Genomic DNA, 14,946 nt, shown 5'->3' on the forward strand with positions numbered 1-14,946 from the left:
GCTGTTGAACATCTGAAAATATGCAGTTAGCCTTAAACTATTTTCCTGCACTTGGGTCATAGCTCTGTGTTCAAAGGATATTGCCAAGGATCTACAACAGTTTGTCAAAAGCGACAATGCAATGGCCTTCCTCACTGCTGAGGGATGGAACCCGTGTTGCAAAAAGTGTTTACTAAACATGAAATGTTGGAAGACAACAATAATGTAATATAGTTTTTTATCACTGCCTCTGGAATGCAGATTTTATATTTCATTTTTTTACAAAATTCGCGACATGACAAGAAAGCAATCACAATCAGAATTAACGGTGGGGCATAAGGTGATAGAAACAGCATTAAGTGAACTGAATATGGGCTCTGTCTCACTGTTCTGTAACAGATCAGCTATTCTCTGATGAAAGAAAGATCCAAGAAAAAAAATATATTTGGTGGAAGGCATGTTCTCCGCTCTCTTGTTAGAGGGCAAACTAGTTAGTTTGCAACATATTTTCAATAGCTCTCGCGTGACCTTTCAGGTGTCATCAATGCGTATTTGATAAGGCCTTACTGTAGTCCTCATTATCACCCTCTTATACTGTTTGGGGGGGAGATATAAGGCTCTTTTGGCAGAATCAAGTTGTAATTTAATCTTCTTTATAATTGCATTCTGTTTTGCTTCAAAGTCAATATGTCTTTGATAAACCAAAGTTTAGAGAGTATAGTCTGCTGAAGTACTCCCCCCACCCCCATTTATCTAAAGTCATTTTGCAGTTTTAGGTCTCGTTTTCCCCCTCACATCTGCTCCCCCCCACTCTCAGTATTGTTCCTCGCACCTCCCACCTTGTTGGTACATTCACAGCAACAAGTATATTTTTGCTGGGATTCGACTTAATTGTTGCATGAAAGTCCAAGCCTTGGCTCACAAATGCAGCATTTATGATGATAGGGGAGGGGTAGGATTTTTTTTTTAAACTTATTTTTATTGCCATTTTTACATTAGACACATTGTACATCATATAGATCTTTCAGATAGTTATAACAGATTGTACATTCAATAGTGGTGCACATCAACTGCATATATCAGTGATACGTCATCGGAGAACTTAACCCACGTACAGATGTAACGCCCTGAACGTCTCAGGATCGTTTAACAGACACGATAATGAGAACGCAACCACTTGTGAAGGTTTAGTTATTTTAATGAAGGCAAAAATAATACAAGGAATAAACAAAGGTTATAGTCACTGGAATCCTCCAGGCTAAGTACGTTACCAGCCCACAGCACGGATGGTCCTAACCGTCCTCTGCATATACGCCGATCCTGGCGTATGCCAACAGAGGGCAGAAATGAAATGGCCGACAATGCCAATCGGTAGGCTGTGAGGGGCACGAAGAGTGTTGGGGAGAATCGAGGAGTCAGGGAAACACCCAGCCGGGGTCTCTACCTGAAGGGAGCAGCCGCTCAACCTCTACCTCAGACTGCACCAGGACGCGGAGTCACCTCCTGGTGATGCGTCACCGATACCCCAATCACAAGCAAAGAAGACTGAACCGAGAGCAGCCGCTCGATCGATCCTGGGGACTTCAGAGTCTGTAACGCGGCAAACACCTCCTGGTGTGCGTTACAGCTGGCAGTCCCTGTATCTCTGGTCGGGCTGGGAGTTACGACTCCAACCAGCAAAAGCGCCACTGCGCTTTGACTCAGCCGAGTCAAAAAGCGAAGCTCAATGGTTATCCGGTAGAGCTTCCGGGTCCTTCACAGGTGACGATGGGGCAAGACACGGCCCAGGGAGTAACGACTCAACCTACCTCCGTTCTTGCCTTACTGGAGCACCACTCCGAAACACTGCTCTTCACTAAGCAGGTACGTCGGTGTAAACACAATATCCGACAGCGTTGTACCTCCCGGTTCCTCCCTTTATAGGGCGTGTTTTCCTTGAGTTATGTAACAGCTCTCCTGTTTACATAAGGGCGTGTTTTCCTTGAGTTATGTAACAGCTCTCCTGTTTACATAAGGGCGTGTTTTCCTTGAGTTATGTAACAGCTCTCCTGTTTACATAACCTCTCAACCGCTAAGCATCCTGGGAGATGTAGTCCGTTTTCGCTGGTTACCGTTTTCCTCCCCTCGCATGACAGGAATTCTTGACAGTACATCCTCCCTCTCAGCGGCTCCCCACGGGTCCAGCGCTGGCAGGAAAACGCCGATGGAACAAGGAGACCAAGCGCGGAGCATGAACCCCTTCAGCCGGTTCCCATGACTGCTCCTCCGGGCCATAGCCTTTCCACGCAACCAGGTACCACAGCTTCCCCCTGCGCCATTTGGACGCCCGTATGCCCGACACTTCATACTCCACCTCCGACTCCACGCATACCGGCCTAGGTGTCCCAGACGGCTTGGAGGGTGCTGGTTTGAGCAATGATACATGAAAGACAGGGTGTATCCGCAATGACTGGGGCAAGCACACCTTCACGTTCACGGGACCCATACACTTGGTAATTCGATAGGGGCCCATGTACTTGGGATGGAACACACTGTTCTTTCGAAACCTCATGTTTCTTGTGGATATCCAGACGTAGTCTCCAGTGCGGTACAGTGGCCCGGGCCTTCTCTTCCTGTCTGCCGCAGCCTTGTATCTTCTCTTGGCCTCTATTAGGACAGCCCTTGAGCGCATCAACGTGTCTTTTATGTGTGCCACCCTGTCCGCTGTGGCGGGAATCCTGTCCTCTCTGAACGGATGTAGAAATGGCAAGAACCTGGGATGTTGGCCATAGTTGCTATAGAACGGAGATGACTGTGTGGAGCTGTGAGTGGCGTTGTTATAGGCTATCTCTGCAACCCACAGCAAGTCGACCCATTCTTCCCTGCCCTGGTCCACAAAACATCGCAGATACTGTTTGAGCGTTTGGTTCAGGCGCTCGGTTTGGCCGTCCGTTTGAGGGTGGTAGCTGGTGGACAGGGCGGTCTTAACATGCAGCGCAGTGCACCAAGTCTTCCAGAATTGCGCAGTAAACTGCGACCCCCGGTCCGACACGATCACCCCAGGTAATCCATGCAGTCGTACCACATTCTTGAGGAGTAGTGACGCCAATTCCCCGGCCGTAGGGACTCTCTTGCAGGGGATGAAGTGCCCCATTTTCGTCAAGTAATCCACCACCACCAGTATTGCTGTCATCCCCTGGTCTACCGGTAGGCCCACCACGAAGTCCAGTGATATGCTATCCCATGGTCTATCCGGGGTCGGAAGTGGATGTAAGAGCCCTTGGGTTCTGCCATGGTCGGCCTTCATGGTAGCACACGTAGGACACTCCTGTCCCCACCTCCTGACATCCACTCTCATGGTTGGCCACCAGAAATGCCGTCCCATGCTACCCACCGTTTTTTCAAAGCCCAAATGACCTGCGCATGGAGAGTCATGGCACCAGATGAATGCTTGTTTCCTTAGCCTAGGCGTGGGTATCAATAGGCACCTGCCCTTCAGGGGTATCCCGTCCTTCAGCTGCCATTCTCTGTGACTGAGAAGCCACCTCCGCCATGCGAATGACCTGATCCCTCTCTTTATTCCCCTCAGGAAAGTATCCGGTTGGATAACCCCCAATACCATCCTCGGGGAAATGATGGAATGCTCGCAATGGTTCCTTAACTGCAGATTGACGGGACAGGGCGTCCGCCTTCCGGTTTTCCGTCCCCGGCCGATATGTGATGCGGAAGTTGAACCCCGCAAAGAAGATCATCCACCGCAGCTGTCTGGGAGAAAGGTGTCTTGTGGCCGTCATGAACTGTAGGTTCCGATGGTCCGTGTACACCGATACCACATGTCTTGCCCCCATCAACCAATGCCTCCATTCGGTGAAGGCGTCCTTGATTGCGAGAAGCTCCTTCTCCGCAATATGGTAGTTGCGTTCGGCGTCGTTGAGTTTGCGGGACATGTACGCAACGGGATGAAGCACCCCTGTGTCGTGGTTGCGTTGGGACAAGATAGCCCCCAGCGCCACATCCGATGCGTCCGCTTCCACCACGTAGGGGAGATCCGGATCGGGGTGAGCCAACACCGGCGCCTTACCAAAGGCGCTTTTCAGGGCCTCAAAGGCTTTGTTCGCTTCAGGGGACCAGACAAACTCCTTGGACTTCCTCAGTAGCTGTGTGATTGGGGCCACCAATCCTGAAAATCCATCTATAAACCGCCTGTAAAAGTTGGCGAAGCCAATGAAACTTTGGACGTCCTTCACGCTTTGGGGCACCGGCCATTCTTTCACCGCCTTGATCTTTCGTTCTGCCATCTCCTGTCCCTCTGGACTCAGCATCACTCCGAGGAATTCCACGGATGTGACGTGGAAGTCACACTTGCTGAGTTTACAAAACAGCATGTTTTCCCTCAGCTTTTGGAGCACAGCTTTGACGTGGTGTACGTGCTCCTCCACACTGGATGAATAGATGAGGATGTCGTCGATATATACGACCACGTAGATATCCAACTCCTCTCTGAATACCTCATTCAAAAAGTACTGAAAGGCTGCCGGGGCGTTGCACAGACCGAACGGCATGACGAGGTACTCAAAAAGGCCGAACCTGGTCTTAAAGGCGGTCTTCCACTCGTCTCCGTCCCTCATGCGCACCAGATGGTATGCCCCTTTCAAATCCAACTTGGTGTAGATACGAGCTTTCTTGACCTGTTCCAGAAGTACACTGATGAGAGGCAAGGGGTACCGATTCTTTACGGTTATCGCATTCAATGCCCTAAAGTCCACACAGGCTCTCAGCTCCCCATTAGCCTTCGGGATGAAGAAGAGTGGCGAGGCGGCCGGAGACTTGGACGGGCGGATGAATCCTAGCTTGAGGAGTTTATCCAGGTACCCCCGGAGATGCACGTTTTCAGGCTCCGTCAGGGCATACAGCCTGCCGCTGGGAACGCTGGCCCCTGGCACCAGGTCGATCTGGCAGTCAAACTGTCTATGTGGTGGTAGCACTTCCGCCTTCACCTCATCAAATACATCCTCAAAACTGTGATAAGCCTGGGGGAGAGCCACATCTTTTTCTGCCGCTCTAGCCACCGTCTGACTCCCGCTCTCATCTGCGTCAAGGGATTCCGTTCTTATTCCACAATGCAGGATGCAATACGGTGACGTCAGTTCGATGCGATGTGTTGGCCAATCCACAGAGGGGTTGTGTTTCTGTAGCCACGGCAATCCCAATATGACGCCATATTGGGGCGCTCGGATGATGTTAAAATCGATTTGTTCCAAATGGTTCCTCCCACATCTCATCGGAAGGACCCCCGTGTGCTGCCCGATGGGCCCCGTCACCAATCGCCTTCCGTCTACAGCATAGACGTCTTCGGGTACAGCTTTGGGAAGAAGCACTAGCCCTAGCCTGCATGCCTCGTTGTGGTCCATAAACATGCCAGTGGCCCCTGAATCCACCATGGCCACAACGGGTATCCACTGGTCATGCACTCCCACGTGCACCGTGAGAAACAGGTGTCGTTGTCCCTTAGTGACCGAGTTGGAAAGTGAAGGGATGGATGAGTGACTCTGAGATGCCCCTTCTTTGGTCTGGGAGTCCTCTAGTTTTCCGCCGGTACGTCCACCACGGCTGTTACCGACCGGTTGGCCCGATAACGGGACGTCTTCGGTTTGGCAGGGCATTCACGTACGTAGTGGCCTTTTTTGCCACAATATAGGCACAATCCTTGTTTACGGCGTGACTCTTTCTCCGTGGCTGTGAGGCTCGCTCGTGTTGCGCCGATGTCCATGGGTTCTCCCTTGGATGCGGTGGAAGTTTCAGGACTTCCCACTGTCACATAGGATGGAAGGGAGTTTCCTTTTCTCCCATGATCCCCCTTTCTTTCACTTAGCCTATGTTCCAGCCGTAATACCAGGTTGATAAGGCCCTCACATGTCTTGGGTTGTGGGTCAATATGAGCCACGGCGTCCTTGAGCTCATCGCACAGCCCGTGATGGAAGAGTGCCGTCTGTTTAGCAACAGGCCACTTGGTTTCCGCAACCAGCCTTCGGAACGCGTTGAGATACTGCACCAGGTCGTTGGATCCCTGTCTCAACTCAAGCATTTCACGGTCCGCCGTGTACGAGTCAGCCCTTCTGTCGAAGACTTTCAGGAATTCCTCGCGAAAAGCACCCCAATCACATAAGATGGGGTCGTCCCTGCTCACCAGAGGTACGGCCCATTGTGCCGCGTTTCCAGCCAAATAGGATATAAGGAAAGCCACATGAGCCTGACTCGTGGGGAACGCCCTTGGTTTGCACGATAAATGTAGCGCCACTTGTGTGAGGAATACCTGCACTGTGTTAGGATCCCCACTGTACCTCTCTGGTGTTGCCAAGGGGACGGCTACCGGCATTTCCACTACTACCGCAGGGGTCTGGTTTGTGAGGGAGGTGCTGGGCGTGAGCGGGTCCAATTGGATAGCATCCAGTCTGGCTTTTACATCGGCTGTTTCTTGCCTGGAGGCAGCCAATTCAATTTGCACGGTCGCTAAAGCAGCCAGCACATCATCAAGTGTTGCCATGTCTGTTATCGACCGGGAGACAGTTAGTGTTATTAAGGTCGGATATTTTGTAACGCCCTGAACGTCTCAGGATCGTTTAACAGACACGACAATGAGAACGCAACCACTTGTGAAGGTTTAGTTATTTTAATGAAGGCAAAAATAATACAAGGAATAAACAAAGGTTATAGTCACTGGAATCCTCCAGGCTAAGTACGTTACCAGCCCACAGCACGGATGGTCCTAACCGTCCTCTGCATATACGCCGATCCCGGCGTATGCCAACAGAGGGCAGAAATGAAATGGCCGACAATGCCAATCGGTAGGCTGTGAGGGGTACGAAGAGTGTTGGGGAGAATCGAGGAGTCAGGGAAACACCCAGCCGGGGTCTCTACCTGAAGGGAGCAGCCGCTCAACCTCTTCCTCAGACTGCACCGGGACGCGGAGTCACCTCCTGGTGATGCGTCACCGATACCCCAATCACAAGCAAAGAAGACTGAACCGAGAGCAGCCGCTCGATCGATCCTGGGGACTTCAGAGTCTGTAACGCGGCAAACACCTCCTGGTGTGCGTTACAGCTGGCAGTCCCTGTATCTCTGGTCGGGCTGGGAGTTACGACTCCAACCAGCAAAAGCGCCACTGCGCTTTGACTCAGCCGAGTCAAAAAGCGAAGCTCAATGGTTATCCGGTAGAGCTTCCGGGTCCTTCACAGGTGACGATGGGGCAAGACACGGCCCAGGGAGTAACGACTCAACCTACCTCCGTTCTTGCCTTACTGGAGCACCACTCCGAAACACTGCTCTTCACTAAGCAGGTACGTCGGTGTAAACACAATATCCGACAGCGTTGTACCTCCCGGTTCCTCCCTTTATAGGGCGTGTTTTCCTTGAGTTATGTAACAGCTCTCCTGTTTACATAAGGGCGTGTTTTCCTTGAGTTATGTAACAGCTCTCCTGTTTACATAAGGGCGTGTTTTCCTTGAGTTATGTAACAGCTCTCCTGTTTACATAACCTCTCAACCACTAAGCATCCTGGGAGATGTAGTCCGTTTTCGCTGGTTACCGTTTTCCTCCCCTCGCATGACAGGAATTCTTGACAACAGACTTGATATGAGGTGTATACCCCGTTGTCTCAGGTTCCAGATATGGTACAGAAACTAGGGTAAAACGAAGGCCTAAGATAGGGGAGGGGTAGGATGCTGCGCTCACTCAGCAGGCATTTGCTTAAGAAAGATTTGTGGTGTGGAAAACCATCTGGGATGTCTGTCCTACTTACCTATCCAAGCAGGTTCATTCTCAACAACTCCAGGGGTGACTGGTTACTCTGGTGAGTAGTAACGGAGATGTCTCTTTTCAGTGAGGCCCATAATTTTGCTCCCTGGTCTGCTGCAGGGCAGCATTGCATATGGCAGGAGCATTTGTTTGGGTTCCGAGCTTTGTAAAAAATGAATTAGGCCTTGGCGAGCATTTTCCTTTAAATTAAGATACTTTCATATAAACAACCTTAGGCAACTGTCATGTTTCTTTAGGTACCTGAAACTAATCCTTTCTTATTATTAAGCTGGGACACATGCAACAGACTATTCATATTATTTGCAGTTTCCTGTGTGAAAAGTATTTTGAAAAAACATACCATTTATTAAGATTGAAAATATTGAATTCAATGCACAGTTTTAAGATACCTTAAGATGTGTGTTCCCTGTAAGCCACTTTGATTCATCCTCGAACTTTCCTTCCAGATGTTTCCCAGTCCTAGGTCCCTGTTGTTGTTTGCCTTCGTTAATGGAGTTCCTCGGCTGTCACCTGCCCGGTATGGGTCACTCTGACTTAACCTTGATGACGCCGTGGACAGCCGGCCATCTTATTTTAATTTCTCCCATTGGGTTGCTACACCCAGAGCTGTTTGGGAAGTGGGGTTTCCACTTCCTCATTCTCTCTATCGTGGGAGATTGTTTCCCCTTCTCCCCTTTGACTGTTGCATTTTCCCTTTGTTCCCCATTTTAGGTTGCTTAGCTAGTAGTTGCCCACTATTTGCCCATCTGTTGTCCGAGATCTATACTCTGCTGTTCCAGGTAGTTCTGCATTCTACCTTGTTGGGTTCCTCACCCTGTGAGGCGACTTGACTGTGTGTTTACTTTCAATATTCCACTCTTGTTACTGCCATGGAAAAAGTAAAAAAGAATTAAATCCAGAAGATGTGTGTTTGCTATTCCTCCAGTATTTTGAAATGTTTTCTTTTAGTTTTTTAAGCTGTGCTTTACAAACAGGCATTGGTAAAGCCAATAGCTTGCACTCACATTTGAAGGTGGACCCTATTGGCTTTGGCAATATCTGTTTATTAAATGGCTTGATCCGCACTGTGGGTATAGCGTGCATATTTTAACATGCAAAAATGCAATATGCTCAAATAAAGAACATAGAACATTGGGGCTGGGTTGGTGGCAACAGCTCTCAAGAACCCTCAATCTCTCCCACGTCTTCTACTCCTTATAAATCTTCGATGATCCCAGTGCGATAGAATGTGAAAACATAGACTGCGAAATACAGAGTAAAGATTCAAAAAATGTGAACTTCAAACCTGCTGGCCAAGGAAAATATAGCAGTAAAAAGTAAAAATACATCTAAAGCCACTATCCAGCATTTGCCACAAAAATGGTGGTGCTGAATGGTCAGTTTACCTAGGTCAGGAGGCAAGAGAGTTTGACTGGGTAAGAACATGTTTAACAGCTATATGTTATTGTTGGTAGATAGTTTTTAATTTTCCTTATTTTTGATTTTCTCAAATGTGCTTGCTATAAGCAGGCCAGTCATTAAAGATTGTAGTCAGGGTCTCTTCAGACCTCGAGCTCATCGCTGTGGTTGGAAGGCTCAGCAGATACCAGGATCTACGTTCATACTGCGAACACTGCAGGAGGATTCTTTTATGATGTGAACATACATGCATTAAGGTAACACTGTGGCGGAAGCTCTCTAGGCCTAGGAAAATGGTGTGCATAGGGGACCCCCCTCAAAGGGGACATGCGATTGAACAGAAGCCAAGATGGGAGTTGTAGTCCACCATGTCATAATCAGTTGGACAGGGAGCTGCATCTCAGGAGACAATCAGTTATGGATCTGTCCTTTAACTGAGTTATCTGTGCAAGAAGAATCTCTACTCCACACACCTTAACAGAAAAGGTAAAAGAAAACTGAAGAGGGAATAAAAAATAAAAACAAGAACCGGAATGAACAAGAAGAGGCAAGTCCCCAGTTGTACGTGTGTTACCCAAACCACTCCCGGCTCTAGTGAATGTTGCTGGTATCACAGGAGACCAAGTTAAGTGGCATGTTGCTAAATCTTGTGAGGGACATGCCTTTGCTGGTGTTAAATAAGCAGAGGGATTTGTTGGTCTTGGTGTAACAGCGATAGAAATGTCCTGTTCATATTAGAGTAACTGCAGGTGGACCAAAAACTACTTCCCACCTTCTTAGCCTTAAACTCCGTCCCACCCCACCCCATCCTCTCCCACTGCTCCCACTAAAGCTTTCATAGGAAACAATTCTCCAGCGCCAAAGTGGGGAGCTGGGATGTCTGCAACATTCAGCTACAATATATACACATGGAAGGAAGGGGCAAGAAATAACTAATGTCCCTCATTTTAATCAGGTTTGATGCATGCAAAGATGACCTGACCTGTGTCCGAAACTGGCTGACCGACTGGACTGTTGACGAGAATGGAAACCAGTGTAACAAGGAGTGCATCCCCTACAGCCAGGTAGGTCCAGCCCCTGTGGGCCTTGGGGCCTGAAAAGCTCCTGGGATGGGGAATGGCGTAGACGTTTGACCTGTAGACAGAAACAGCACATGTTTTTTTTCACTATATTTTATTTTGTTCAGATTGTTTTGTGATGCATTAGAATGGAGTGGAGACCAACACCTTTTCATTGTAGGGCACTGCTCTACAGGGCTCTATCCATGTGCATGGCAGACACCTTCCCCTTAGGGTGACTACTTCACTCCATGGCATTAAAGCCACTATTGCTAGCCCTCTACTTTTCACCCATAAATGATAGATTTCAGATGTGTTAGTCAAATCAGTTCAATGGAGGCAAAGCAAGACTACATCACCAGGAGAGCATTGGGCTGTCCCACAAAAGTCCACGAATAGAATCCTCGTCGCCATCGGAAGAGGGCGCCTTACTACCCAAGGCGATAGGATGTCTCCTGTTGTATCCTGGAACGTCAGGGGGAGTGTCACACTTGACTGCAAAACAGCCTATTTTGTGACCCTGATCGCGCTCAACACGAAAGGGTAATGCGTGTAACTTCCATTAGCAGCTAAAGAGTAAAAGGCCCTGCAGAGACACCTTCAGATATCCCAGAACCCTCCATTACTGTGGCCATATTTTGGTGGCAATCAGTGCGCCATTCTGGCTTCTGGTGCTAGTAATGAAAATGAAGATTCAGCAAGTCAAACTCTGTTTCTCACACAATTTGAGGTTCAGAGCTCGACTTTTCGTTTAAAGGTGTGTGTTGGCCTTTTCTGGAGCAACATTTATGCCAAGATAAATGCACAATTATGAGAATTGGTAAAGTAGGAAACACCGCAATTTGTTGACCCAAATGTCACATGTATTCCCTTAAAAAAGTGCAAGTTTCTTTTCTTTTTGTATTCGTACCAAAATAGAATGGCGACACTCGCACATTCCTCCAGCACACGCACCTTATTATTCGCTCTTTGTTTTCCAAAGTTTCACTTTATATACACCATAATTAGTTATTCACTCAGTTTTCCTATTCATGCATTATTATCCAAAAGGATTTGCACGTGTACAATTTTTGCTTCTTCGCCTGTATTATGATAAAGTGTGTCATCCAATAGGATTCTATAGCTGAGAGAAGACGCCAATGGTTGCCACACACATACTGCTGTTGAAATCACATCTGGCCACTCCTGAAGAAACCTGAGAGGCAGCATCAGATGTATCCAGTTATGCATAGGTTGTGTATAGATTAGGCAAGAGGTAGACGAGGGCCCATGACAGCTGGTCAAAACAATCCACGCCAGGCTCCGGAGAGCCAAGACCATGAGAATCTCCATTTTGTTTTAATTTGCTAGTTTGAGCCAATGGCCACCCATCTGCTCTCTGACCTGACAAAAGCAAGCCTTTCATCTCACTTGGGTTGATAAGTGGAATTGGATAAAAATCACCTGTTATTTAAGGTCAATGCTTAATTTGTGAGAATAATATTAATAATAGTAAGTACTGGTCCCCAAAATTGGGAGGCAGGCCTTACTTGGAGCACCACTTCTGCCTGGAGACCATGCCACGTCTCCCAGCAGACCCAGCATCAGCTGTGCCATCAGCCTGGTGGATGAGCAGCAGGCACAACAGATGACAGAGAGACAACAATAGCCCTTCTTTCCTTTCCTTTCCTTTCCTTTCCTTTCCTTTCCTTTCCTTTCCAGTGTGGTTCATGGAAATAGAAGGGCTACCAATAAACCTAAAGGGTGAAGGGTCACTGTTCTATATCTGTGTTTATTGGATATGAAGGAAGGACTAATTGGCTGTCTCTTGTAGCTCACATGTGGACTGAGACAGGAAGTCTTGGTCCTCTGGAATAAGTATTGGTAGTGCCCACCGGCACAAATTAAGCACTGTTTATGGTGTTTATAAACAACAAACGATGGCTCAGAGATTTAGGCTCTTGCTGCCGACATCTCTGTGGCTGGTGGATGGTAAGTCTGAAGTCCTGCAAGACCTATTAAACCTTTCTGGCTTCTGATGTGGAGAAATTGGCTGCTAACTGGGGGACTGTAACGTCTGTCAATAACAACAAAAATGCTATATATAAATAACTTATTATTAATATAAAAACAATTTATGATTGCTTATCGGTTATTTAATTATATTGCATTTGATATCCTTTTATATATTTATTGAAGTGTTATTTTAACCCTTGGACACACTGTCTTGACTCCATACATATTTAAATACATCGAAACATATCTGCAGGATTTACTAGCGTAACGAGGTGCTGTTGTCTTGAACTGTAAAGTTCCAATTTATCACTATCATTTTGCCTCGAAAAAAACATAGTCAGTTCCTGAATTTTGAGACTGTGAACTGCTTGAATTTCAAATAGTTCCAACATTTTCCCACTCTTTTTGTCAGACGTTTCCTCTGGAAGATTGTGGTGCAACCTTAATAAGATGTCGCACCCATGATATCAAAGGTGCACACTACACAGCACCAAAGCGATGTTGTTGCATAAGCAATGTCACCCCAACAGCGCATCCCACTCCTCCCATGGCTTGCCCTTGCAGAGCCAATAGGACATGTAAGTCAGGCCATACCACACCCTCATATGAACAACACAGCACCAAAGCAATATACCCTGTTCAGTCATTCCAACCCAACAACACCTCCCACTTCAAAGACAACCACCCATAACAGAGCTAATAGAACTTAATAGTCACATCGCACCACGACTCACAAAAGGCACCAAGCAATATGCCCGGTACAATCATTCCAACCCAACATCACCCCCTCTTCAAACATAACCACCCATAACAGAGCTAATAGAACATGCTAGTCACACCACACAGCGACTCACAAAAGGCATCAAAGCAAAGTAATATCACCAAAGGAAGCACAGAACAACGCCCTGCATAACACACAACAAGACGTGGATGCGACCCCGAGGGTCGAACTCTGGTTTCCAGCACCAAAATCGGCAGTGTAGCTGACGGACTGCATCCGCTTCCCCGAAAACACTCAAAAGAAATGAGGATTTAGGAAGAGTATAAAACAAACATACCACCAGCGCTCGCCCGCTCCCCTCCAAACACCCGCTCCTCGGACAGGAGACGAGCGTCAGAGCCCTAAAACACAAAACAAGTTAAGTGCGGACACCAAAGTCACAAGGAAGGAACAGAACCGATAAAAACCAACGCTGTACAAAGACAATACTTACAGAAAAGAAACACAACTTGCAGAGTCACGAGTAAGACCAAAACACCCACACCGCCGCCTTTCTCCGAGGTGAAGCAGAAATGCCTCAGAGAAAGGCAGCGGCGGTTTCGGATTCGGGGGCGTGTTTTTCTTTTCTCTCCTCTTGCCATTGGCTGGAGGAGAGAAAAACACGCCCGGGCGAAAAGCAACAAAAAAAACGCCCCCGAATCCGAAAAGGACGGGGCCTGTTCGGAGTGACAAACCTCTTCTCCAATGGCTGGCCAGCATTCAAGAGGCCAGCCAATGGAGAAGAGGAGAGAAGAGGGGCGGGTTCAAGCCCCTCTTCTCCAAGTCATTAAATCTCGCGAGCGAGAGTGCGCAAGCGCAGCCTTCGCTAGCCGAGACCTAAAAACAGATTTATCAGGCCTTTCACCAACCTAATGAGCACAAGACAGCATTTTCGGGCATGCTAATGGCAAAGCAATTCACCAACCAAGGAACATATTCAATGCACATGCCAATGCTCATTAAAACAATAGAACACATTAGACAGTCCGCCCAGACCCACTTGCGCACAGCGTGGTGCCATAGCCATACAGCCGTCTAGTTGATGCTGCCCCAACGCGCCACACACATGCCTTTTAATGGAACCTTCTTCCAGCATCAATAGACATACTACTAGTCTGAGTTGTGGATTGCCATCTCGCGACGCTGCCCGACATCTTGGGCCTGGTAATAGACAACCGTTCACCTTTGGGGAGCAAAATAAATGGGGAGGTCTTTTGGTTTCCTCAATTCTATATTCTACATGCCACAAAGGTCAGGAGCAATTTCAGACACATTTTATTCTTCTAAGTCATGGGTACTCACGAACTTTCTCTCGGGGGCCAAATTTACAGTGTGGTTTGTGGCCGATGGCCGCACCGGTGGGGGCGGAGGCAGTGGGGGAGGGGGCGCGGCTAGAGCAACAAAACAAAACTATGATGATGAGGTTGAACATAGGCCCCTGCAGCGGACGCCTTCGTCTATCTATCTATCTATCTATCTATCTATCTATCTGTCTGTCTGTCTGTCTGTCTGTCTGTCTGTCTGTCTGTCTGTCTGTCTGTCTGTCTGTCTGTCTGTCTGTCTGTCTGTCTACCTATCTATCTATCTTCCAATCTGTCTGTCTACCTATCTATCTCCCTCTGTCTCTCTCTCTCCCTCTCTCTCTCTGTCTCCCTCTGTCTCCCCCCCTCTCTCTCTCTGTCTCTCTGTCTCCCCCTCTCCCTCCCTCTCTCTCCCCCTCTCCCTCCCTCTCTCTCCCCCTCTCTCTCCCCCTCTCTCTCTCTCTCTCCTCTCTCTTCCCTCTGTCTCCCCCCCTCTCTCTCTGTCTCCCTCTGTCTCCCCCTCTCTCTCCCCCTCTCTCTCCCTCTCTCTCCCCCTCTCTCTCCCTCTCTCCCTCCCTCTCTCTCCCCCTCTCTCTCTCTGTCTCCCTCTGTCTCCCCCCCTCTCTCTCTGTCTCCCTCTGTCTCCCCCTCTCTCTCCCCC

The 14,946-nt window shown here is 48.3% G+C and overlaps 1 protein-coding gene across 1 annotated transcript in view; it reads left to right on the forward strand.

Annotated features, from left to right (window-relative positions):
• LOC146835107 (riboflavin-binding protein-like) overlaps positions 1-10,283 on the forward strand; it is a 34,290-nt gene extending 24,007 nt beyond the window's left edge. Inside the window, exon 5 of the mRNA XM_085602767.1 lies at positions 10,127-10,283. Within this exon, the coding sequence (XP_085458893.1) occupies positions 10,127-10,268 (142 nt within the window). The 3' untranslated portion in view covers positions 10,269-10,283. The remainder of the gene's footprint in view (positions 1-10,126) is intronic.
• Positions 10,284-14,946: the final 4,663 nt, after the last annotated feature.

This window comes from Triturus cristatus, chromosome 4_2, assembly GCF_964204655.1.
Source record: "Triturus cristatus chromosome 4_2, aTriCri1.1, whole genome shotgun sequence".
Lineage (NCBI taxonomy): Eukaryota > Metazoa > Chordata > Amphibia > Caudata > Salamandridae > Triturus > Triturus cristatus.